The sequence below is a fragment of the Apis mellifera genome, linkage group LG2 (genome assembly GCF_003254395.2).
Source record: "Apis mellifera strain DH4 linkage group LG2, Amel_HAv3.1, whole genome shotgun sequence".
Classification (NCBI taxonomy): Eukaryota; Metazoa; Arthropoda; class Insecta; order Hymenoptera; family Apidae; genus Apis; species Apis mellifera.
The window spans coordinates 16,003,282-16,029,904 of record NC_037639.1 but is presented as its reverse complement, the minus strand read 5'-3'; the positions used below and the strand labels follow the sequence as shown (position 1 = coordinate 16,029,904).

General features: G+C 39.9%; 4 protein-coding genes across 6 annotated transcripts in view; 2 read left to right on the top strand and 2 right to left on the bottom strand.

Moving 5' to 3' along the window:
- Positions 1–2,913, top strand: part of LOC100577377 — a 3,450-nt gene extending 537 nt beyond the window's left edge. Inside the window, exon 2 of the mRNA XM_026438943.1 lies at positions 334–2,913. Within this exon, the coding sequence (XP_026294728.1) occupies positions 334–1,932 (1,599 nt within the window). The 3' untranslated portion in view covers positions 1,933–2,913. The remainder of the gene's footprint in view (positions 1–333) is intronic.
- LOC551687 overlaps positions 1–6,884 on the bottom strand; it is a 12,609-nt gene extending 5,725 nt beyond the window's left edge. The window contains exons 1-8 of the mRNA XM_026439176.1: positions 6,403–6,884; positions 5,377–5,486; positions 5,052–5,272; positions 4,768–4,960; positions 4,268–4,434; positions 3,877–4,188; positions 3,340–3,769; positions 2,977–3,188 (exon numbers count right to left, since the gene is read on the bottom strand). Coding sequence (XP_026294961.1) covers positions 2,977–3,188; positions 3,340–3,769; positions 3,877–4,188; positions 4,268–4,434; positions 4,768–4,960; positions 5,052–5,272; positions 5,377–5,486; positions 6,403–6,422 — 1,665 coding nt within the window. The 5' untranslated portion in view covers positions 6,423–6,884. The remainder of the gene's footprint in view (positions 1–2,976; positions 3,189–3,339; positions 3,770–3,876; positions 4,189–4,267; positions 4,435–4,767; positions 4,961–5,051; positions 5,273–5,376; positions 5,487–6,402) is intronic.
- On the top strand, positions 5,637–26,623 carry LOC410801 (cathepsin L1). 2 transcript variants are annotated; one of them, XM_016918106.2, is made up of 6 exons: positions 5,637–6,234; positions 24,499–24,596; positions 24,746–24,922; positions 25,020–25,379; positions 25,525–25,685; positions 26,279–26,623. In XM_016918106.2, the coding sequence occupies exons 3-6, from the start codon at positions 24,836–24,838 to the stop codon at positions 26,472–26,474; spliced, it is 804 nt and encodes a 267-aa protein (XP_016773595.2). In that variant the 5' UTR covers positions 5,637–6,234; positions 24,499–24,596; positions 24,746–24,835; the 3' UTR covers positions 26,475–26,623. The 2 variants fall into 2 exon arrangements, with proteins under 2 accessions (XP_016773595.2, XP_016773594.2); XM_016918105.2 differs by lacking the exon at positions 5,637–6,234 and adding an exon at positions 22,232–22,337.
- On the bottom strand, positions 9,337–23,672 carry LOC410802 (microphthalmia-associated transcription factor). Of its 2 annotated transcripts, XM_006568718.3 has the most exons (8): positions 23,579–23,672; positions 22,748–22,976; positions 19,330–19,537; positions 18,641–18,994; positions 12,989–13,178; positions 12,681–12,756; positions 11,636–11,915; positions 9,337–10,904 (listed from the first exon to the last, which is right to left on the bottom strand). In XM_006568718.3, the coding sequence occupies exons 1-8, from the start codon at positions 23,655–23,657 to the stop codon at positions 10,665–10,667; spliced, it is 1,656 nt and encodes a 551-aa protein (XP_006568781.1). In that variant the 5' UTR covers positions 23,658–23,672; the 3' UTR covers positions 9,337–10,664. The 2 variants fall into 2 exon arrangements, with proteins under 2 accessions (XP_006568781.1, XP_006568780.2); XM_006568717.3 differs by lacking the exons at positions 22,748–22,976; positions 23,579–23,672 and adding an exon at positions 21,122–22,007 and having other exon boundaries at positions 9,339–10,904.

The window sequence follows — 26,623 nt, the reverse complement described above, 5'->3', positions numbered from 1 at the left end:
AAAAATCCACAACACATCGTGATAAATTTTTAATAATAAAGTTTAAATTATTGGTTAAACGATAACGTTTTTTTTTCTTTCTCTTTATCTCTATATCTCTCTTTCTCCTTTTTTTCGTATTTGTAACTAAAATAAGATTAAATTTAACAGATATACATGGTTCTGGATCGATAAAGATTGGTCAAAAATCATCGAATTTTTTTTTTTAATTTTTCATTCAAAATTACGTTGAGAAAGAGAGAGAGAGAAAGAGATGTGAAAATAAAAAGCACCATTGAACGCAATATCATTAAAATTCGAACAAGATGGTGGTAGTGATTCAAAAAATTTTAGATGGGGCGCAAAAAGCATCATCGAAGCAAAGGAAATAATTTATCGTTGAGGAGATCGAGATGCGATAATCTCGATTGCGTCGACGATGGAGAGAAAGCGATGGATAAAGAGAAGGAGAGGGAGAAAAGAAAGGGGGAGAAAGATGGAAGAAGCGAAGGGGATAAATTTTCTACGAGAGAAAAGAGAGGAGAAGAGGCTGCGTCAAACGTCCCGATCGACGCACGTTCCCGATCGACGAGGGAATTTTTACGCGACGATGATTGGCGGGAATCATCGAGCGAGGAAGAGGAGGAGAGAGTCGAGTTGAACGTAAGACCGCGATTCGTGTTCGTATCGAGCCTATGCTCGATGTGTATGCAGAGATCGAAATTATTTTGCGAGCGTTGCCGAATGGTATCTTATTGCTCGACCGCGCATCGAGCGCAGGGATCCACGAAGCATCGCGAGTTGTGCGAACCGTTGAACGAGATTCGCTCGTCGATGGAATCGACGCTCTTCCCCGATAAGTCGCTCGATCCGGAACAGTATCGCGTTTACCGATTGAAATTGATCGCGTCTCTCGAATCGAGGATCGGAAGATCGTTGGAACTTTGGGAGAGAGAGATTATCCTGTATCCGAGAGTTTGTCGGAGTTGTCGTTGTTTCAGCGAGAAATCGATCTGTTGCCCCCGTTGCGGGATGGAATATTTTTGCGAGGAACACGGCGGGGAACACGAAAATTGGTGCGCGCAGTTTCAAATTTTGCGTAGAGTTTTGCTTCTTCAGCACAGACACGGTTGGATCGAACCGAAAATTCCCAACGAATTTCGCCAAATATCCGTTACGCGATCCGATCTCGATCTCGACCGTCTATTATTCGAGATATACGGCAATTGCCCGTATTATCGAAATATGGATACTTACACGTACTCGACGTTATCCCAATTGTGCACGATTCCATTGACAGCTCTTTATTCCACGCAAATTTGTCGTCCCGAATGGGGGGATAGAATCGAATGGACGATTCATCTGGTTGGCGCTGAATTTCAATTCGAAGGTATAAATCTACGGGTTTGGGAGAAATTGTTCCTTCATTTTTCACCAAATTTAAAGAAGCTCCGTTTGGTATTGATCGGGCCAGAATTGCGATTGCCGAGCGGCGTGCCACCGAGGCTTTTATCGACGGTTCGATTGTGCAAAGAATGCAAATCTGCCGGCAGAGGCGTTATCGTTACGTTTAGACCCGAGATGCTTTATCACGACGCGGCGGAACGTCTCGCCGCGCCCGATCTAATTTGTATTTACAATCCTGGCCTTTACCGAAAGACCGGGTTCGGGGGGAGAGACAGCTGGCACGAAACGATACGCGAGTTTTGCGAAGCGTCGGTCCCCGTTGCCGTCACCTCTTACACAAAGCGCGAGATCCTGTGGGAGATAGCTCGTATAAATTCCGTCGCGGATGTAGAAATCGTTTTACAACCGCGTCAGAATCCATTTGCATCGGTGAAACCGGATCGAAACTTTGTCAGCGACGATACCGATCCTCTTATCTACAAGAATTACTATCTCACCGTCGTAAAAGGTAAATCGAATTTATCGAGCAACGACCACCACTCGTAGCGTCGTCGAAAGCATCGAGGCCACATCTCTGAAAAATTCTTTATTTTTCCATTCTTTATTTCGAACGAGACATCGTCGCGACTTTCTTCGACGAATGTCGCGAATTCATTTCCATTTCCACTCTCTATGTAATACGTTCGATACGATTCGAGGATTCGTTGCTACTATTATTCTCTTATCGGTTTATCGCGCCGTTGTCGTCAATGTTCGACGCTCTGTCTCCTCGAATTTTCCTACAGTAGGCGAGAATTACTACACAGTAGTAGTTGCAACGTGCGAAAAGACCGATTATAATTACGTATAAACCAGTTGTTGTTTGGATAAGATACACACGAATCGCAAGAGCGAGTATTAAATTACAATTAGGGATTATACAGTTATTACGAGCTAGTTTGCGTATACATATCTATATCACAGACGAAACTGCATTAATCGGATTATGTGTTCCGATTCGAATGATGGAACGTAACATTGTAAACGCATTATATCTAGATACTTGCGCAGCTTATGCACGTACGTATACCGATGCAAAATCATCATATCGTTATATTCGACTACAATAAACTCGAAATATACGTACAATAAATACACGTATAGCAATAATACGTATGATAAATTGCACCTAACGTTAAAATATAATTCGAAACGTGAAAATTATGTACATGATTAAGATGTATCGTCCATCGCGTTTCAGATCATAACGTACGATTAATTACTTAATGTACTCACATGTCTCTTGTTTTTTGTACTGTTTTTAAAATAAAAAGAAACGAAAGGGGATAGAAAATAGAAGAAGAAAAAGAAGAAGAAAGAGGCGAAAAGCGAAATAGAAAGACTCGAGCAATTTAACATTATACGTACGTGGGTATAAATTACAATTGAGTAAGTATGGGAAAGGATTGGAAAGAGATATTATATTTGGATGGGAAAGAAGGAGAAAGGAAACGTTATGCGAAATTGCACGATCAATGAGAAGAAAAATAGTGTTTTGGAGATGCGAATTAATTATACTATGTAAGTCCTCGATGTGTAGAAAAATCAATAGCGATTGACCAGCGTCGAGAGAAGCAGCAACATCAAGAGAGATACAATGGATGAATCGGTATTACGATTCACCGAGTTGGTCAGTTGGTAGAAGTAACGATTGTAAACGTTGTCACAATGGGAAGGCCAGTCTTTGAAGCACGCCGCATACGCCACTACGTGGGCGATATAATTTTGTTCAAAAGTACCGCGAATCAAGTGGGAATACGGACCTAGGAAAAAATCGAAACGTTATCGAATGTATCTCTTCAAATAGAATAGTTTGGAGCATCTACGAATGAATAACAAAATATCTTGGAAATTTTGCCACGTGAAAAATTTACACATCGTATAGATAAAAAAATAAAAATAATAATTCGTTACCTATCGCGTAAACTCCGACATCTTCGCCTCCGTGCGTCTCGTCCTCCAAATATATCCCAGCCATTTGAGTGTAGTAGGGATCATTGCGCGTCTGATCCAGATCGACGGGCCTCCACGTTTCGTTAACGTTGCTGCTGTCGTTTCGTCGATGATAGAAGAAGCCTGGACCGTTGATGTAACTGAGCGTCTCGTAGGCAGGCACGTTCGGCTTGGCTGGATCGTTGGCGAAACCGAGGATGTCGTTCCCTCTCTTCGGGTAACCGTTAATGGTGAACGCGTGGGAATGGTCGGCAGTCACGATCACCAATGTTTCTTCCAACTTGACCAGTTGAAGGGCGGCCAATATCGCCTCCTCGAGTTCCGATAACTCTCGCAATGCTAACTTTGCGTAATTGTGATGGTGGGCCATGTCTATTCTTCCGCTCTCGACCTGCGCCACCACCAAAAACCGCGATATATCGCTATTTTTTTCAGAAGTAACGGGAAGAAAAAGGAGAAAGAAAGTGGACGAAAGAGAATTTTAAACGAAAAACTCACCATCAGAAGGAAACCATTGTCGTTCTTCCGGAGCAATTTGATAGCTTGTTTGGTCATATTGGCCAAACTTGGCGTATTTTCGGTTTTGACGGCGTGGTAGGGGAGGTGATTGGTGGCGAAGATTCCGAGAATTTTCGACGTGTTGGCGATATCGACGGAGAAGAGTTGTTCGGTGTTGGTTACCACTTTCCCGTCAGGGTTGTTTCCCTCCCAATATTCCACCAAATTTTTCCCATCTCCCCTGACGCACGTATCGGGATCTATCGGTTCCATAGGTAAACCTAAGTGTTGCGCTCCACCGCCCATTATTACCTGTTTTTAATGTTCGACGATAAAATGCCAATTCGATTCGTTTGAAGGACGTGAAGAAACGATTGATAGAAACGTTTACCTGAAACTTGTTTCCCGGTTCATCCTCCATCAACTGTCTTCCTATATCCTTCACGCAATCCTTGTATTGTTTCGGTATCGAGGTGTCGCATTCCCAGTCGCGATTGTTCACGTGAGCGTACAATCCTGCCGGAGTGGCATGGGTGACCCGAGTCGTGGTTACGAATCCTGTATTTCATATTTAGACAACGATTCAATTTTTCTCTTCTCTTTGGACAAAAATAATATTTTTTCGGAATCGATCGAATTTCGCGTAACGATAGCATGATAGAAAAGAAAGAAAAAAGAAAAAGAAAAAAAGAGATATATATCGCGGCCTAGATAAAACGGAAGGTCGTTTCGCAATCGTTCCTCTGCCGTGTCGTTTTTTCTGCTCGTCCCGGCAAGGTCTGTTTAACGTTTAACGCCGGTAGTCGACCGTGAGTCGATCTATTGCTGCTACCGAGTCACGTTTTCGATTAATTATTCACTTTTTATTTCTCTTCCATCTAAATTGCTTACCCGTGCCCATGCCACTTTGTTGAGCCCAATCGGCGACGGTTGTAAGTTTGCTCGCTTGATCGATGTACTTGTCGCATTTATTGAACGAAGATCTCGTGTCCAAGCCGATAACCTTGTAACGACATTTCACGCCGGAAAATATCGCGGTAGCTGTTCCAGCCGAATCGGGAACTTGCTTGTCCGTGTTGTAAGTCTGTAAGGAGGAAGAAGAAGAAGAAGAAAGATTTTACGAAAATGAACGAGAATTGAAATTGATTGCACAAAGCATTGCATATATACGATACCTTGGCGAATCCAGCGTTGGGAAACATTTCGAACGCCAATTTGTATTCTTCGCCGGTGTTACCCTTGATTTGGCCTTTGTAGATTCGACCAGCCGTGATCGTAGAAATTCCCATCCCGTCACCGATGAAAATAATAATGTTCTTCGCGCGATTTTCATTATTACGATGAGCTAGGATCCTTCGAAGATTCTCTTGGCCAGATTTTAGCCAATAGGACATATCTGCGAATCGCGTGAAAATGTAAAATTAAAATTTTAGAAAGAAAAGGTTCGATCGAAGAGAGAATGAAAAGATCAAACTCGAAATGGTTAAAGAGAGATAATACCTTCGTATTCGGTCGCGTTTCGAGGTAGAGGGTTGGCAAACTGGAGAAATCCCATCAGTGAACAGATTGATAATAAGAGTACTCGTTTCATGTTCGTGGAACGTGTAAATCTATAACAAATCATATATATATCGTATCGCTAATCTTCGATGATGCAAAGTGTCGTAAAAATGTTATCTTTTGTATCAGCATATATGTATAAATATAACTATGTTAGCGACGAAAAAACGGAGAAATAAAAGGAAAAAAGATGATAATACGTTTCGATACGCTGCTCTTTTATCGCGCGATTTATTCGTAAAAATCGCAAGATGATATTCGGTCCAACTATACGATGAATTTTCTAATCGATCACTATGCCCGTATATACGTGTACGTGCATAGTTATACGCGTATCTGCACAGGTATTTATACGCATAATAAAAGTGGCCATTGTAAGTAGATTACTAGCTATTCTTCGTCCGTTCGCAATTTAAGGTTTCTTTGATTCGCGCGTTTGCCGATAATTGGATAATGACGGGTTGGAAAGGAAATATAAAAAGCGAACGTTTGAAGCGGGAACGTTTATTCTCGGATTACGCGTGTTGGCGCGTGTCGAACAGGTTGATAGAAATGGAAGGGATATGTACGAGCGAGCGACAAACGAGCGATGAAAAGGGGAAACGTTAATATTCGGGTCAGTCGGCGGGACGAGTTGCGATACTCTATCCTGAGTAGAGTCGGTGGCAAGGCTATTATAGTATAGGGTGCACGATAGTGATATAATCGTTCGTAATACCCGAGTAATACGCGAGTATAGTATAGAATCGCATCGACGAAGGATGCGAAGCCGTCGATCGTAAAACCGTACACGAGCAGGTAAGTAGCAATTTGTTCGTGCCAAGAATGGTAATGTGACACTGGTGAAAATTACCTAGGTTAAATACGGTAAATGCGCAAGTTGGATACGCGAGAGAAAACTGCGTATTTCTTCCCGTAATGAAATACACCGTAAAATAGATTTTATTCGTATATACAGATCCTCACGACGTGGTGTATCGAGTCATCCTTGGCTCGGTTGACGCGGGACCAGAAGAGGAGTATCGATCGGTGAGTCGGTCGGTCGGTCGGTCGGTCGGTCACGATTCGTCCTCGCCCTTGGAGAGAAGATGGGATCCGGGGTGGTTGTCCGATCCGAGTTGACGGGGCGACGGTGAAAAGTTAAAAAAATGGCCCGATTCGATATTACCCGAGCGAAACGTGATACCGTATTAACGCCGTAATACAGCGCGACCAAGCAAGTTTGTCACTTTATATAGCGTTTCAAAGGCCCTGGTAGATTGTGTACACGAGGTGGAGAGCGTGCAAGGGACACTGAGAGTACAGATTCTCGAGGAGAGACGTGGTTTGGGGAGAAGGGGAACCCCTCGTGTACCGCTAATCCGAGCGTAATTGAACAGCTCGCTGCCATTATGTCTTACGTCCGCAAAAGATTAATACAAACGCGAATCTCCAACCGTGATCTTGCAACTTCCATTTTCCCTTCTTCTCCTTTACCCTTTCTTCCATTCTTTTGCCACCCCTCCCCTCCCTCGTATCTCTTTTCCTATCTCTCTCTCTCTCTCTCTCTCCTCTTCCGATAATCTTTCCGACAAATCGTTTCGAAACGAAACACCGTATCGCTCCCTCCCCGATTACACTTGTCCTCGCTAAAATTCGTATCCGTGAACGGCTCGTACGGCCAACCATCCGATCGATCTTTATCATCGATGATTGAGAATCTCGCGAGATCTCGTCGAGAAAAGGAGAGAGAATGAAAAAGAAGAAGAAAAAGAAAAGAAAAAATTGGAAAAATTTCAATCGTGATAAAGATCAAGGCCGAATGACGACGCGATATATAAATGACATCCGTTTCTTCTTCTTTTCTTTTCTTTTTTTTTTTTCGCCTATTGTTTTTATCGCTCGATCGAGTTTTGCAACCGCAACGATCGGACTCGAGTTCGGGAAAACGAAGCGAGCACGAGATCGATGCACGAGTGGTCGCGCGTCGAAAACAATGTAACGGTGACGTAACGGCGAGAAAGCTCGATCGACCAATCAACATTTTAAAATTGTCTCGAGCCTCGAGAGGTGAGACAAAAGCTTGACTCTTTATTGGCTCGAGATACGAGCGCGCATGTTCGCTCCACGCTCTTGATTCCCACGTTCTGTGCACGTGGCGACCGAGGAAGAATAAGTAATTTTGAAATTTCTTGCGCCTAACGCGTGATCGCATTCACGTTTCACCGATATAAAATTATGATCATATTGCCTGATAATGATAATCACGAACACGATCATCTTCGATACCGTCCTCTTTCTCTTTTTTTTTTTTTTATCAAATTTTAGCCCGTATTCCCTTTCCCTCGTTTTCCTTCTTTTCTTTCCCTCGTCTCCCTCCTCCCTTTCGACGGGCTCTCTCCCTTTCCCTCTTTTCTCCTTCGGATATCACTTTATCGCGCGTATTAACAACGAGATGCGATTTAACGATTTACCGCGGTATCGAAAAATGTGCTTTTTCGAAACATTGTAAGATAACGTGTTGTTAATCGTGTATAACGACAGTTATCTCTTTCTCGTTCTTTCGTTCTTCTTTTTCTCTTACTTCGATTCTCACTTTCGAATTCAACACATCGCGGAATTCTTAGACACCGATATTTCGGAAAACGGAAAGATTCATCGATTTTTTTCCCGATTCGAAATATAACGTAATTCGTAGGTTACGTTATAAATTCGTTACGTGTCGAAGGTGTTAAGGATTCGATATTTTATCGGTTTTTTGTATCTTTCGGGGAAATAAGAATGCGAACCTTGAAAATAAATAAAATTTTATTATTTCATTTACGATCGACAAGCGAGTTTAAACGAGTTCTATGCAACCTTGTGTCGTTTAAAATAGGCGGTAAAAAATCATTCGTTTACAAAAATTTACTCGCTATTTTTCAACGATCGTAAAATCGTAATGAGATTAAATTAAGGAAAACGTACATCTATCTTTTTTTTTAACGATATATTCTAAATCGTTTCATTTATGATAATTAAATATATTGTATGCATCCAAATGATGTATCGTCGATCATACAACGGTATTCGTGATGTAATCTTAAAGATTACAAAATTATATAATTATTATTAAATATTTAATAGAATCGATTATCCAATGTGATTACAAAAAGATGGAAACGATCCTATCGCATGATTCTATGAATAATTTCTCACGCATTATGATATAAGGAATTTTAAAAAAAGAAACAATTCCAAATTTTTTTCTACTACTTACTTACTTACTTAATTTGCAAAAGTTTGCATATTTATTCGTTCGATCCTTGTTCCACGTTTATCCATCCGTATCCATTTTATTTAGCTCACGGCTCGGAAGGATCAATTTGAAATCGACGATCGATCTGTAACAACGATAATCTCGAGCAATTTTAAATTTTAAACGAGAGAAAGAGGAAAGCATTGTTGGAAGAGTATTCGAAAAACGATTCGAGATAATGGAAAAATTACGTTCGATTGGCTGGAAATGATAATGATTGTGTTTCGTAATCTTACCACGAGATATAATCGTCCACGAGATATCCACGAGCAATTCGTCCAATCCTGAAATCGTTTCTTTCAACGATTTTTCTTAAATTCTTAGCTTTCGAGTTTAATCGAGTTAATTCTTTTTTATCGATCGCAAATTTTTATCCTTGGTTTCTTTCATCTTTGCTTTTCTTCAAGTCTTTTATCATATTTATTCAAGCGTGCGCGTACAGGTACGTTAAATTATTTTCGATTCGTTCGATTCGTGTAATTTTGCACACGCATATTTATCTAGAACAAACGAATTTTAGAAATTCTTTTTCATTCGTTGTAAAAAGAGAAAGAAAAAGGAGAGAAAGAGAGAGAGAGGAAAGAAGAAAGTAAAAACGAAGCGTAAAATAAACGATTGAACGGTCTTTCTGTAACATTTCTTTATATATTCTATAGTTTCTCGCGATCCCCGCTTAGAATTTATCGCGATTTTTTCTTTCATTCTAGAGCGGTTCTCGCGGATAACAGTGAGCGAGAATAATACGTATTAAGACGAGGTAAGACGCAATTGTTAGATAGGTATTAAAATACAATGATCACAGAGCGACGGAAACGATAGTTGGATATTCGCGTGCATCGATATGCATATCTGTTCATTTCGTGTAAAAACGTGTACAGATTATTCTTCAGACAACGCAAATTATTTGTTTGTTGTTTCCATCGCGAAATACTTTTAGAAAATTCGATTCGCAGATTTCCTTTTTTTTTTTTTATGTACATTGACCATTTTTTTTTTCGCAGAATTTCTATACTACTTCCTATATCGTTTGCACCATTTTTGTTTTGAAATTTGAAGTTTCGAATCGATCGTCGCTTAAAATTAAAACGAATCATTTTCTTAGATCTAGATGTGTAAATTTTAATTGGCACATATTCACCATTATGAATATTAGATATATATGTATATATATATATGTATGTATATATGTCTTTTCACATCGGAAGATTTTTTTCTATAAAAATATCATTGAAATTATCCGCTCGAATCAAACGTCATCGTTATAATCAAATTATTTATAATTTATATATCGACGGTGAATCGACGTTTGAAACGACGTTCGCATCTTCGCGAGAAGAGAGAAAGAGAGGAAAGAAAAAAAGAAATAACAAAGATGTGGAAAGAATTTTTAAATAAATGGTTGAAATATGCTCGATAATTGAAATGAAAAGAATCTCGCGAGATTAAAACTAAGACCTTGTCCAAAATATCGTAATTTGGACAACGCGATATGCAATTTCAAAAATATTTTGAAACATATTTCCTTTGTTCGTTCGACGACTCGCGACCTGCGCGAGTTTTTCTCCCACAACAAGTACATTCCCTTTTACATTCCCATGGTAACGGGTGTAATCGCGAATCAACGAATTAAAAGTTAAAAGGACGCGCGGCTAGTCGGTGAGGTTTCTTTTTCGAGAGAAGAAAGAACGAGCCTGTCGTACAAATATTGCATATGCACCAGTATCGTTCCACGTATAAAATACGTATACAGTTCGTAATAATACGTAATAACGTAAGTAACGGCCAGCCGTTGAAGAAAGATAACGACAAAAGAAAAACGCTTGTGCGCGCGATGATCATGAACGCAACGGGACGCCAATCGACTTGTTTGCCTCTCTCTCGTATCATTCGCATCATCGTTGCTGGCCCGAGTATAACATTCGAATCCCGTTCGATTCGATCCCTCTCGAAATTACGCGACAATATCCATGTCGGAGGAAGAATTGGGCGTGGTCGGTGCCAAACTGCCGAGGGTGTCCTCGTCCGGAAGCCCGTGTTGACAACCGGTCTGCGTCGGGCTCAACGGCGGCAGATGTGGCGAGGAGAGCATTGGATCGCCGCTGTGAATCGGCCCATTCCCGTCGTCCTCCATCAGATCTTCCAGTTGGGATATGCTCAAACTCGTCGCCTCCTCGGTAACCAATTCTGGAATCTGTACGAATATACATATAAATATAAATATCGTGTTGCACGATCGATATTTTTCGAGACACGTGTGTAAAAGTAAAAGTAAAAAAATCCGAGAGGAATATAGAGAAATACGATACAGATTCGCGAGACGATATTGAAAAAGAGATCGTAAATAATGGGAAATACGATTCAAATTTTCTCGTTATCTATGCGGAACGATCTTTCCTCGTGGTGGAAGAGGAAGAGGAAAGAGAAAAAAAAAACGATAAATGACGATAAATACGATTGGGAAAATGAATATTGGGAAGAATAAATGGTTGGAAATAGGGGGGAGGGAAGAAGAGTTGTCGGCGATATCGGGTATAAAATTGTCTATTTATGCGTGTAAGAGAGGAAGAGAGAGAGAATAGAATAAAGGAACGATATCGTGGTAGTTACATAGTAGTCTGGTGATCGGAACAGATGCGAATTACGAAACCAGTCTCGGGAACGTTTATTCGGATCAAGGATCGTGAAACTGTACATCGGTGTAGGTATGTATCGGCGTCGATCGGGATAACCTTGACGAAAAATTCATAGGAATCGTGTAATGTGGTTAGTACACGAGGATACGCGCGTTTCGCCGTTATGTAAAAACGGAAGCACGTATATACAGCTGTACAGGAACGAGGAGAGTATATATGTATCTCTCTCTCGGTGGAGGAAAAAAGAAAAAAAAAGAAAAAAAAAAAACGAGGAATTAGGTTGGATTACCTTGCGATGCTCGAGTTTGTTTCGAGCAAAGGCGTTTAACATGCTACCGGAAGTGGATGCCCAATTGAAATCAGAAACCGGAAGGCCATGCGCTTTTGCTTGCAATTCCAACTCTTGAACTCGTAAAAGGAGTCGGCGATTCTGATGCTCCAATTGCTTGTGCCTCACCTCGTTCTGTTTCATTCTCGTCAACTCGTTTTTCAACAATTTTATGTATTCCACCGATGACTTGAGTATCGTGCCTTTATTCGGCCTAACGTCCCGAACGATTTCGTAATACCTGAAACAAAGCAACCAGCGATGAATATCGGTGTTTATAAGCATATTCGTTCTCTTTTTTAAATTTTCTTCCCCCTTCGCGTAGCCTCGGGCCTACGATACGCGCATGCGCGGAGCGTTTCGAAACAAAATATGTAGGCCCAACACGCTCGATTGGATGGAGTTAATAGATTGAAAACGTCTGTATCGACGGACGATAACGCGTAACGTCGATACGTTTGTATTAATTTTCGATTCGAAAGATTATCGATCTTGGAATGAAACTGAACTTCGATTCGTGTGAATTTCGTAAGAGAATACGAAAGCAAATAACGATATATAATCTTTACTCGAGTAGAGCAAGATACGCCGGTGGACGAAAAGAAAAACGGGGTCGTATGGGCATGTTTGCCGTGTAATTAGACTCGTTTTGTTATCGAGTCGCGACACCGTAACTTGGTCTACTATCGAGCCTTTCGTTAGATACTCTTTAACGTCTTTCTTTCGCGCGACACGTACGATTCGTACGATCCATTCGACGTTGAAAAGAGGAAAGAATCGTTCATTCATCCTCGTCGTTTTCCTCGTCGTTTTTTTTTTGCAAACGTATATGTTTATATTTGTTTAAAAAAAGGAAAAAAAAGCATATAACGCAATAAAACGCAACGTGTACGAAGCGTTATGGAATAAAAAGAGAGGAGGGAGGATACTCGATATCGCGTTATCGTCGCATTATCGTCGACGAGACGAAGAAGAGAAACGAAAAAATAGGTAAACGGATACTCACGGATCGTTGGTTTTCGGTAAAAGAGTGCCGAGCTCTTTGATTCTGTCGTTGATGTTGAACCGTCGTCGTCTCTCGACTGAAAATAATAATAATAAGAATAATTAATCGACATATCTTCGAATATAATTTTTTAAAAATATATCGACGAGATCGAGGAAAAAATTGGATTTCGATATTCTTTTCGACGAAATAAAAGGAGGTGAACACGAATAAATTATTACATGGTTTTTCGCACGCTGTTACTAATTGACAGTAACAGGGTAACGAAGACGACGATATTGACGCAATACTCGATCTTGCTTACTTACTCATATTATGATTATCTTTCTTTTGTCGATCTTTGGCAAGCGCATGTATCTCCGCCTCCGTGAGTAACAAAGGTTCCGGTTTGATTTGCAACTCGGGAATATTGGTCAGACTTCCCGACTGGCTGTCCTTTAAATTATCACCCAGAGAGTTGGCTTCGAACGACAGTATGTCGTCTAAAAGATCCTCCGCCTGTAATCGGACAAGTGAGACGTGACTAAAGCGAAACGATCGGCATCCTCGTTTCAAATCGATCGTATCCTGGCGAGGATATCGGACGAAACAACTTAAAACTCGTATATAACACGTGGAACAACGCAAAGCGAGAAATGAAGCGAGATAACAAAACTATCTCATCGATCGTAATCTCTTTCGTGATATATAACTTCATTTCTCTTTTATTCGATACATATATATATTCTCTGCGTGTACGTCGACTTAACATAAACAAATAATAATAACGCTTTCTTCTTATCGAATTTTTATTTCGTTGATTTTTTTTTGAAGAAAAATATCGATACGATATTAAATACGATGATAAAAATCGTGATACATATTTAAGGGATAATTGTTTTTAAGAAAAAAAAAAAAAAATGACGAGAATGGGAAACGATGTAAAACGAACGGATTGCGGTGAGATCGCGAGCATCAGCGCTCAACGAACGCTTTTTTCTTATCGAATTTTTATTTCGTTGATTTTTTTTTGAAGAAAAATATCGATACGATATTAAATACGATGATAAAAATTGTGATACATATTTAAGGGATAATTGTTTTTAAGAAAAGGAAAAAAAAAAATGACGAGAATGGGAAACGATGTAAAACGAACGGATTGCGGTGAGATCGCGAGCATCAGCGCTCAACGAACGGCGCTTGTTCGAGTTGCGTACGTGTAAGTTACGTAAACATTACGTAACAATAATAACGAATAACGTCTGTCCGTGGAAGAACGTGTCGATGGAGCGTGGCGCGTCACAAATACAGCCAAGGTATAAAGTGAAACGGAAAGATTCGGGTTGTAACGGAGAAAGTGGACGGAAATAAAAAAAGAAAAGAAAAGGAAGATCGATTATCTTTCTAACGAAATCGCTCGTTAAAATCGATCGTTGAGTCGAAAATTATTATCGGATATAATGGAGGAAATAATAACGATCGAAAGGAATACATTTAATTGGAATTCGCGATGATTACACGTTGACAAAGCAATTATCATAACGGAAGTTGTATCGGGTTTTATGTGTCGTTTCGTCATACACCGTGTATGTATCTCTACGCTGCTTCGCTATGATAAAATATACGCGTATCTGGGATCACGTAATATTCGATTTTATAGGTTTTTTTCGTAGATAGATTCGAGAGGATGAATAATTTCGCGAGCGTAGGTTATACGTAGGAAAGATTGCTCGATATTGTGCATCGTAAGAATGGAAACGGAAGCTGTCCTTGGAATTAGTTGAGGAACGATTAAACGAAACCGAAATGGACGAACGGTAGATTTCACGGTAGATTTGCTCCGATTTTTATACGCGTCTCTCTCTCTCTCTCTCTCTCTCTAACTCGCTGTTTGTTTCGCTGTCCTTTGTTGATATTATGCAAAGTAAGACATCTTTCACAAATATTAACATCGGCCGAGAACGAATTCGTGGTATTTAAGTGTTTTTTATCTAGATAAGGTTATCTAGACACGACTGTAATCGCTGCCTCTTATCTTGAAAACTGTTTTTAGTCTTTGATCGAGAAAGATTTATACGTTTCTTCGAGCAATCGGAAGTGTTGTCGTTTATCTTGCGTGTTTTCCTCGTGGATACGCGATGAACGATAAAAGAAAGAAAGAAAAAAAGAAAGAAAGAAAGAAAGAAAGGTGAGAAATCCTGGTTTTATCGTGGATTTACGTTTCGTGATAACGCGAACGAAATGCCACCGAAATCTACGAAATATCACGAATATACGTAACACGTAGTACACGAGAGAATAAAGGAAAGGTGAGGTGACTCGGTCGAGTCCTCGCATCTCGTCGCGATTTTTTATCAAACTTCGATCCTCTCATTTTCGATAAAGGAAACGATAAATATCCAGCTCGTACGATATCGTACGCGATCAATTCATACAAATCCTAAATCGAGCACGAGTTGAATTTTCTCTCCTCTCCTTTTTTTTTTTCAGTTCGTTTGAACTGTTCGGCTCGAGATATTACATGTACACGTGTTGTGAAATGTAAATGCCAATAATCGAATAACGCGATGGAATTAACGGGAGCGAAAAGCCGCGTGGAAAAGAGATGTACGCGAAAAATATATATATGAGATAGGAGAGGGGGAGAGAAAGAGAGAGAGAATCGATAAACGGATACACAGTTGGATCACTATCCGAGATGATATTTAAACGAATGGAATAAAACTCACCTTACACCTGCGGGTAATTATATTGAATACTGGCATGTTGTCGCCGCTTGAAAGAAAATCCGACGATGAAAAAGTAAGAAGAACCGTGTGCGTTCGTATGCAGTCAGGCCAGAGAGAGAGACATGTGCGCGGGTGGGCACGTCTGCTGCATGCATGCACGTGGTCGAGGAGGAGCGCGAGTACTTCGCGGTATGCGAGTATTTTCGATTCGATATATGGATAAAGGAGAATGGCGAAAACGAATGGGGAAAAAAAAAATGTTATGTACAGTCCTTCTACTTCGGTTCTCTCTCTTACGTTAAAAGAGCATTGTTTTACGCGATGTATGATCGCGATGGAATTATTTCGATAATCTCGGTGGAACTGTTCTCTCGGTAGAAATTATCTCGTCTCAAAATTTGAACAATAGACATCTACTATCGTCGTTATCGCGATTCATGTCATCGTCACCACCATCATCCTTGTCACCGTTTTCATTGTCACAGCCACTGTCGCCATCTTCGACGTCATCGCAATAGTTTTACTTCTCGTCTCGTAATTATCATCGCAAGTGACGCGATTAATCTTCTTTTTCCTTCTCTTTTCCTCCTGTTCCCCCTCCTTTTTCAAAAATTCTCATTCACGTTAATATCTCGTTAACTTTTTGTCTCCACGATTGTCATCTTGTTTTTCTTCCTCTTCTTCCTCCTCGATGCGACGCGACGAAGGTACGTAAAATATAATTGGAACAGGTGTGCAGACGGAGAAAAGGAGGGAGATACGAACGAGAACGGAAGAGGAGAGAAGATGGATAGGAAATGGATCGGTGACGATCTTACTTTTGACCAATTCTCAACGGTGGAGTTGTCGGTAGGAAAAGGTTGAAACGGGCGTGAAAGCGGATAGGAATACGAAATATAGGAATGTGGAGGAAAAGGCGGACAACGATCGATCGAGGAACGCGTGCATTTTTGAGCACCGCGCCGTTTCTTGCGACAACCTTGCGTTTTCTCTTCGTATCGCCACTTCGTCGCGACACGGCTACCTGCGATTAAGCGCACCTCAAGGTTGCGGTTACCCAATATCGCGCGCGAAGCGAGGAGAAACGGGAAGAAAGTAAGAACAGGGAAGGAAGGAAGGAAGGAAGGAACAAATGGAAGAAGAGTGTGGCGAACAAAGATAATAGGATAGAAGAAAAATTGGTTTGAAAAATGGTGTCACGCGTTAAAAAGAATCCATTGTCCGAAAAACGGTCGGCTTATCGCCTTTAAATTGTGCGAAGCGATAAATTTAAAAATAGTACTCATGGCAAGCATTACTTTTTCCCCGCTTCTGAAAAATCTGAATTGATATCCGAGTAATCCGCTCTTTTAATCCGTGTCAACGTGAACAACACGCGCTGATCGTCCCCGTTCAGAACGGTGGAAATAATAAATAATAACGGTGTTGTAATCGGAGCGAGATTCGTGTTTCGTCGAATTTTTCCTCCTCGTCGTCAAATGTCGTTGTTGTCGGGTGTTGCCTCTCGACAAATCCGATAGCGGATGGAAATGTTCCGTCGCATTGGATAATCCGTCGTGGTTTTCTCTCTCCGCCCCCCCTAGTTGACTCGAGAACGACGAAAATGTGAAATTACGGCGCGTGTTACGAGGCGGTAGAAGGAACGAGAGCAAAGAGAAGACGACGGGAAATCGTGTCGCGAAACGAACATCGAACCACCAACGACGCTCCACGAAGCTTTGCTCTCGCGCGCGAACCTCCACCGTCGATCGGCTCGCTTCGGCACTGTTCGCTACCGCTCGCTACTGCTCGAATGCCCGCCACGCGCCACCGACGCTCAACCGTGCCCCACGCCTGTTGCGCTATCGGCTATCGTTAACTTACCGTTTCTATCCGATATCCCCTACTATTCCGCTCCACAACTATTGTATCCACCACATAACCACATATTGTAGTATACACGCATTTTCGTCTCTGTCGCTCGGATCGTATCCCGGATCCCCTTGTCCCATTTTTCATCTTCCATCCTTCTTTCCTTCCTTCTCTCGCTCTCGCAATTCTTCCATCTTTTTCTCTTAATCCATCTTAAAAATACTTTTCAAGTCGATTCGATGCATCTCTTCCATTCTTCTTCTTCGTTTTGCGATATATATATATATATATATATATATATATATATATATATTCTTTGTACTCGAATATTTCGTTTGTAAACGAAACGACGAACGAATTTGCGTTGCGTCAAATTTCAACTCTCATCGTCCAATTCTATTATTTATTCTACTCTTGTCGTCTCGGTTGTACGACGCGTCTTAGGTATTGAATCGTGGTAACGGATTTGGTTTCTCCGTTAACCCAGTTGTTCGTTGTGCTCGTGGAATATTGCATGCAACAGACAGCCGAGCGTAGCTAAAAAAATAGCAATGTAAAAAAAATTTTAACCGATCAAGCTGATGAAAAGTGTGACGAAATTTTATATTCTTTCTTTCTTTCTTTCTTGATTTGAAAATCGATGCGACGGAAATATAATATATCTATATATTTTATACGTCAAAAAACGAGGACGTGGTGGTATTTTTAAAATAAATGAAGAATCGAAATCGAAATAAAATCGCAGGATCGTTTCGTTATTAATGTAAATTATTATTGTAAATATATATACCGACGAATTTTTCAACGAGATACGAGAAAAATTTTGCACGACAGAAAAATTCACGCGTAAGAAAAGATTTATAAGAATTGTCGTGTATAAAAAAAAAAAGTCTATTCTTCTTATAGAGAGATACAACATGGTCGAAAAAACATGTATATGTGTAACATGTATATACGTACGTGTGTTTCTGGCCGACTTTCGATGCCAGACGAATAACAAAGAAAAAGAAAGCGAGCGTGCGTACGATCGATTCAACCTTCGGGATGTCAAGTATACTTACGAATATGATCACTTCTATTTCGCATTCAACCTTACCTACTCTTCAAATCGTGTTATGTGCATCTAGTTTTTCTTTTCTTTACCCTAATCACATACGCGCATATACTGTACAGGCAGGCTATCTATGTATCGAATCAAAAATCGTAATCGAATTTCCTCGTGGTTTCTTTTTATATTTGGATTCCGTATATTTTCATCCTATATACGAAAATCGCTTAAACACTTCCAGGTTTTTCCTTTTTCCGATTGCTCGAATGGAACACGTATTAGCCAGTGTTCCACGTGAAACACATGTAGGATGAATGGAGGAAATTCAAATTGGAGATTAGCAGATAAATTACCTCAGAATTGCTGGTCGCGACGCTGGAAAGACCTGGTGACATGGCACCAGTCGTAGGATCTGGACTGGCCGCAACCTGATTACCGAGCGGCAATACCGTGGGACCGTGTGGATACGAGGCCAGATGAGGATGCTGCGGCTTTGGATGATGCACCGTCGGGCCGGGTGGTGCGCTCTGCACTATCATCGGCGCGGATGTCGGCGCACCTTCCACCGAATTTCTACCGAGAACGTTTCCGTCTCCAGCGCTGATCGTTCCGTTACCGCGAAACGATTCGTGAAGGTATTGCCGCACTTGATTCTTCTGCTTTTGAACGACATGGTAGCGCGTCGGATTTTCCAGTAATGTCCGTACCTGTATCGAACAAAAATTATATGGCTTTCATCCATCTCTTTCTTTATCTTATTTATAACGTGGTCTTTAGATCGATATTTTTGCGCAAAAAGAAAAACCACACCACAGTTTTGTGTTACTTTTAAAAGTTTATGTATAAACCGTTCTCGTATATATATATTTGGTAAGAAAGTAGTATCTAAAAAGAAGAGATAAATACGCATAAAGATAATTGGATGTATCGTTACATTTGTATGTACATGAAAAATATTTGTGTGAGGACAAAAAAGATGGAGAACGAGAAACGGCAATAAAAGAAAAAGGATGCGCGATAACGAGATATGAAATGAACGTACTTGCAAGACTTGTGGTGGTACGTCTACACCGATAGTCGAGAGTGAGGTAGAAGGTACTGGCCTGGGAGGAGCAGCCGTTGGTCTCTGTTGCTGTAAATTTTGACGAAATTCAGCTTCTCGCCTTTCCTGCTCTTGCAGCTGTTCTCGCATCAGCTGAAGTTTCAGTTGCGTACGCGAGGTGGGTGTTGCAGTCTTAAACGTAGGTGGACTGAAAACCATCGAAAATAAATTGATTTTATGCAAAAAAAAAAATTTTTATTTGATTAATATATATTTGATATATTCGATTACTTGAAATTTCAGAAAAACCTGATTCATTTTGCTCAACATCTATTCTATATATATATGTGTATATTATAAATTAAGAGTGATATACAAAAATATTGTATCTTGCTGTACAAAAAATTCAAATTTAAAAAAAAAATCTAATCTAAGTTGTAATTCATTGAAATTCAAATCTATAACTCAAGATGAAAATAATGCATGCAAAATAAGAGCGTGTGAAGTATTCGTGTTCGTTTGTGGTGTTAAAATTTCTTTTAGAAAAAAAAAATTATTCGTATCGTTTACATCGCGACATTCGTATATGTAGATATACGTGTTGTCGTTCAAATTCTAATGAAATGTTTTGTGCAAGAGATAAACATCGCATGGCGATTTGACAGTTTATCAAGGAGGAGTGGTAGTAACGAGTCGCCTAAAAGGTATTCTCAATTTTGGAGCAAGGCCAAATTATAGCCATAAGAAAACCAAAATAGAGAGATTGTGCAATTTGGATCGAGATTCGATTCTTGTCCTCCGAGCCGCGATCTTTTCTTCCGGATAACACATCGAAAACGTAACGTGTTAAACGCTATTCTCGCTATTCTATATCTTGATCGAAACGATCAAGATCTCGTCCATTTTGTATATTTGTCGCAACAACTGTCACAAGTTATATAATCATCTTCGGCGAAAAAATAATCGAGTTACGCTATATTCGTTCGTTTCTCCTTTCCTCGAATTTCTAAATCGTTCTTACGCTCTTTTTTATCTTTTTTTTTTTTTATTCTTTCGTGTTAATCGTGCCCATTTCACGATACAAATTCTCAAAGACGACGAACGTTAACGAATTGAACGATATTATAACGAAACTTATTACACGAGTTTATCGACGAGTGATGTAAAATTATTATATATAAATTTGATTTCGACATTGATCTTTTTTTTTCGAAAAGAAAATAGTTTCGATTAACCTTTCCGTTTTCTTTCAACAAACGAATCAGTTTAAAATAAAAAAAAAAAAAAATTAGATAAATAGAAAAAATAAGGAAAATATCGAAACATAAAAAGCGAGGAAACGACGAGAATCGTACATACGATGTATCGCCAGATTCGCGAAATACATTTACGTGTAAGAACCAAGGACGCATTTATATTTAGATGCAATGTTTACGGTCGAGAGGAAGGTAGATGTGGCGGTAAACGGAAACGGACACATACTTTAAGCTTTCGTTAAAAAAGAAGGATAATCTCACGAGAAATATTCTCGTTTGTTTGCAGAAATATTGCATACTATAGTAAAGTAAAAAAAACAATATTTATAGCGATGAAAAATAATATATATATATATATATATATATATAGATATATAAAGATCGAACGAGTGAAAAAAACGAGTGAAAGAAAGAAAGGAAAAGAGTATATATATATATATATGATAGAATTGAAAAATTGATTTAATAACGATAAAAAATTGAAGATGAAGAAACGTGAATCGGTTAAATCTCGAACCGTTTTAATAATTCTGTACCAGCCTTGCGGGCGAGTTAATCGTAACGGCCGAGCAAACGCAACGTGACCATTGTTCCGAGAGTTGGCGTTCACTAGGGACGACGTGGGCATTCCGTCGACGATCGACGGATCCATGTCGAGGATCATGCGTAAATCCTCGTCGATACCGATATGCACGCGCACTCGTTGTTCTTGTTCTTGTTGTTCTTGACGTTCAATCTCTTCCTCCTTCTGCCGATGTTCCGAAATAGACGAACAGTTAATCGTACGAATGGCGGACTTGACGGCGGTTCCGATGTGCGAACACGTGCACGAGCAGTTTGAATCTTGAACGTAATGTCGCGACAAAGGAGCAGAATTTGATTCCTGCTTGTTCAAAAACGGTGATACCGATATCGATGCCGATGCCGACGTCGACGCAGTCGTCGACGCCGGCACAGGCACCGTATCCGATTTCGATCCCAATTCCGGCACTATGGAACGTGAAACAGGTAATGATCCACCGATATTTCCCCAATTCGACAACGTCTTTGTCGTCGTTGTTTTCGTTAACGTGGTCGTTATCGTTGTCGTTCTTGCTGGAGATATCGTTGTAATTATAGTTCCGATTTTGTTCTCGATAACAGCACCACCGATATTGTTCAATGGTCGTCCAACGTCGTTTATTCGATCCAATCGCGACACTAAATCCTCGAATTCGACGATTTGCCGCACTGTGTCGGTTATCTCTTGCATGTCCTCCGAAGGAGGTGAAAAAGCTTTACGGCCGAACCAGCCCAGAAGTCGTGGCACTACTAAACCAGATGTCGCATCTTTTTGTTGTCACGGACATTGTCGACGACGAGAGCTGTCAGCTACGAAAAACCGACGCTCGTTGCTCTAAACCTGGATCCGTTATTCTTCTCTCTTTTCCACCCTTTCTATTTCTCTCGCGCGCCATTTTCGCGCATTCGCGTATCCGCGCCAAATCTCGTTCGTCACTTAACCACCAATTATCAAATAGACGTCAACACTTGAGAATCGACGAGATTTTTAGAAATAAAAAAACATGGCAATTGATTAACTTGTTATTTTCTTTATTTTTTTTTTTTTTTTTTATAATTTTCAAAATTTTGTAAGCAATTTTGATTTGAAAAAGATCTCATTTGATTAAGAAACACAGTATCCTTCTCAATATTGACATACGTAAGCAATGGCATACATACATCCACGTGACACGTGAAACAGTTTACGACGTAAGAAAAATTATTTACGAAACAACATTAAATAATAGACATAACTTTTGTGTAATGGAAAGAATGTGGATTGCTTCGGAAATATTACGATATTTCTTTCGAGATCGAAATTAAGATCGAAGAAAGTGCAAGTGGAACGATGGTGGATAGAACCGAGACCGAATCAAGCCGAACGTGAACCGAGATAAATCGATGTATAACGAAATTAGCCGAAACAAGCCGAAGCAAGCTAAGAGCGCACGTATGACGGAAGCGAGTGAAGACTACACATCGTAATCTAAAGAAATTACAAACGGGTTAATCGATATCGAGATACGAGTTTAAAATTATTCGAACTATTTTTTTCTACACATCGATTTCATTTATTTATCGCGATATATAGACTTTAAACGTACAACGATGCAACGTACCTGTCAATATTCGGGGCTCGGCTCTTTAATTCATAATACATGATGTCTTGTAGCGGTGTCGACAAAAAGGATAAAGCCTGTTCCCAATCATCATTGTGGTTATTCTTATCTTCGTTTTCTAGTTTATTGCCACAACACGATTCATCGATACCGGTTATCCCATTTTGTTTGTTCTGACATCGACGATTGCACAAATCCGCTTCGCGATGTTCCAAATCAGCGGTAATAGCTGCCAGATCGAAACCCATGTCGATTCCAGATTCCTCCATTCTCATATATATATATATATATATATATATATATGTATATATATACTTTTACTATTTATTAAAGATAATAAAAGAAAAATGCAACGCGACGCGACGCGACGCGGCGCGAATTGTAGCGTCGCGACGCCACTTGTCGCGAATAAACTATGATTCTTGATATTTTTCTCGGCGAAACAATCGCGATTACAAGACAACGATGTTCTCGAGTTTTGCTTTCTAGTGTGGCGCCTCCCCACTGGTAGAAGCTAGGACGCGCGTGTCGAGCGATAATCGAAGCGAGAGACGGGAGAGAGACGGGCCTCGCGAGAACTTGTACGAAAACTGTTAACCGATTGGCGACGAGCGGGGGATGCGTTTGTTACTCTCGACTATCCACGCTATCCGATGCTCGATGCCCGATACTTTCGATGCTCTATACTAGATCTCGGCTTAATGCCCAACCATTCAACGAGGGGGCAGGAGAGATGAGTAGATCACGAGTTTCTCACTAACATCCGCGATCCCCCTCCTCCCCCATGTTTGTTATATGTCCATTCTTTGCAACCGCATCACCAATACTAACATGTGCTCCCAGCGAAAGCGAACAAACGAGAAACACTAATAAATTTGACCGATGATCCTACACGCAAGCGCACAACCATTGAAACGATTTAACGAACCGTGTACAAAAAAATTAATCGGATAAATTTAGAAATATCACGATGTTTGTTGTTAAGATTAATACGATAATGAGATGAATCGTAAGCGAGATTTACGATACGAGCGATTATTTATGAGAAAATGACGGATAAATTAACAAAATTGATCGTCGGTCAATGTACGAGTATGCATGGCCCGATTATTTCTTTCTAAAAGTACCACGATTTCTTGCAAGTACAGCCATCTCACGACAAACTCTTCAATCTTTCGTGTTGATCATTATTCGTAACTTCATCGACATTGCATTCTTATTCTCTTTGCTTTCCTTAACTTTTACTTAACACATTTACTCGACTCGATCGATTTAAAACCGGAAGAATGAATGATAATTTCCTAACTTTTTTTTTTTTTTTTTTTTTTTTTGCTGTTTTTTTTTTGCTCTTTCAGAAGCACAGAAAGATATAAGTTGTTTTTATTGCTTTTTGATTTTTTTATGGTGAAACGATAAACGATATCGTAATGTCAAGTGCGGAAAAAATTATTACGCGATATTTTGAGAATATATCTATATTGTGTGTACATTTGAAATGATGCAACTATTACAACTTGTGCTTACGTAGGTACAAAATTTAAAAAAAAATTGCTGACATCGTAACCACCATCGTTCGACACATGTTCGAATGAGAACAATATCCGTACCTTGTTCGTATCGAAATAACGAATACTCGAATCAGTCGATCGAATCGTCGAAGAAACAACGATTCGTGCGTGCGATCGATTTTTTAATTCGCTCGAATCTGATGATGAATATTCGATTTTACGTTTTCCCAATTCTTTTTTTAGTCACATGGAGCATCGATGGTATTCAAGTGTTTGGAAAACAAAATCGTTTTCCTCAAGAAATATCGAAAAAATTGGACGAGTATTGGAACTCATACAAGGTACTCGTATATGATGTATCCATTAGATTATTCCATATATCAAATACAATCGATTAATATATATATAAATATAAATCTATACCGTAATATATATATTTATCGAAATAATTTTCATTAATATTATTAAATATAATTTGTGTATAAATCAGGCCCGTTATAATAAAAGTTACTCAGGAGATCTCGAGTCTAATCGAAGAACGACTTGGGAAGAAAATCTAATAACGATCTATAAACATAATATGATGGCAGCTGCAGGTCATCACAGCTATACACTGAAGGACAATCATATTGCCGATCTTGGAACTAGGCAATACATTCGAGAAATGGTAATACATATATATACATGTAAATGATTAAAAAAATTTTAACAAGTCGATATTTTTATTAATTATTTAGACAATATAATTTTCTCTTTATTTACAGGTGAAATTGATTCCAAGTCGGAAGCGGCGTATATCGAAAGATACACTGGTCGGTGTAAGTTTATCGGATCACCAACGTATCCCACGGGAGCTCGATTGGCGCGAGGTCGGATTTAAGACGCAGCCAGAAAACCAAAGGGATTGCGGAAGTTGTTACGCGTATTCCATAGCAGGCAGCATCGAGGGACAAATCTTTAAAAAGACAGGCATGTTGCTTCCACTGAGCGAACAGCAATTGGTCGATTGCAGTACATCTACGGGTAATTTAGGATGTTCCGGAGGATCTTTGAGAAACACGTTGAGATATCTCGAGAAAGCGAAAGGTTTAATGGCCAAGAAGTATTATCCTTACAAGGCGAAAGTACGTGCACTTCTCTTCTTTTTTTTCTCTTCTTATTTTTCATGGAAAAATGAATTCGATGGACAATATTTAAGGCAATGTATACGAGGATGGATATACTTAGAGCGATTTAAGATACATGATTTACATTTTTGGGGAAAAACAGCAAGGCCCGTGTCGTTTTAAGGAAGATTTGAGCGTGGTTAACATCACTTCGTGGGCAGTGTTACCGGCACGCGACGAGAAAGTTTTGGAAGCAGCGGTAGCGACCATAGGCCCGATAGCTGCCTCGATAAACGCTAGTCCAAAAACGTTTCAACTTTATCAGTGAGTATAGTCTTTTCTCCTTTTTCGTCAGACGAGTGAATTTCTTTGCGAGAAAACAAATATTTGAAATTTCCTTTTATTAATTATATACGAATTATAGCACGTTAAATAAAATATAGAAAATGAAAATGGAGAGGAGAAGGAAAAAAGTGAATGGGGGGAGGGTGCGATGTATATGTAAAGAATAACAAGAAAAAAATGGTGGAAGAAAAGGAACAAAGCACTTTTGACACGCAAATGATTCGTGACTTGGACGAGTGTTTACGCGAAAGTTAAGAATACGAAAACTCGTATCATCCCCCTCTGGTAGATATATTCGAAGAAATTGGTCCACTTGTACGATAACCTTTGGTGCATTGTTTACGCGATGATGAGCCTGAAACGGCAACGAACCGAAAGTCAGTGAACTTGCGTTTCGGAACTAAAAGGAAGTTTTCGCATTCGCCTCGATCCTCGATATTTCAACCGCTCGGTTCATCAACGAATCGTATGAGAGGCGTTCGCAATTTTTCCTTCTCTTTCCATTCCTCCTCCCTTTTTTTCTCAACCTTTCTCATCGTCGCGAAACTTTTCAACATGATTTTGGTTCACAGCAAAGGGGTCTACGATGACGAAGTTTGTAGTTCGGACATGGTGAATCACGCCATGTTGATCGTTGGATATACGCCAACCGAGTGGATCTTGAAGAATTGGTGGGGCGATGGATGGGGAGAAAATGGATACATGCGTTTGGCAAAAAATAAAAATCGATGTGGCATCGCGAATTACGCGGCGTACGCAAAAGTTTAACTTTTCTCTATAAACTGAAGAAAGAAAAAAAAAAAAGAAACGATCCATCCGATTTCATCGATTTTTTCATCGAGCCTCTCAGCGTTTACGTTACAGAAATGAAATTCATATGCGTTTTATATAAATATCTGTTGAACGAAATCTCGAAT

Bases quoted from the DNA above. Each gene is read 5' to 3' on its own strand.
- LOC410802 (XM_006568717.3), bottom strand. From the start codon at position 21,837: ATGCAAGAGATAACCGACACAGTGCGGCAAATCGTCGAATTCGAGGAT. The intron at 19,538-21,121 runs GTACAGAATTAT...GATGGTTTTCAG, and splicing joins TTAACTCGCCCGCAAGGCTG to TCCACCTACGTTTAAGACTG. The intron at 10,905-11,635 runs GTAATCCAACCT...ATATTCGTACAG, and splicing joins ACAAACTCGAGCATCGCAAG to ATTCCAGAATTGGTTACCGA.
- LOC410801 (XM_016918106.2), top strand. From the start codon at position 24,836: ATGATGGCAGCTGCAGGTCATCACAGCTATACACTGAAGGACAATCAT. The intron at 24,923-25,019 runs GTAATACATATA...CTTTATTTACAG, and splicing joins GGCAATACATTCGAGAAATG to GTGAAATTGATTCCAAGTCG. The intron at 25,380-25,524 runs GTACGTGCACTT...GGGGAAAAACAG, and splicing joins ATTATCCTTACAAGGCGAAA to CAAGGCCCGTGTCGTTTTAA.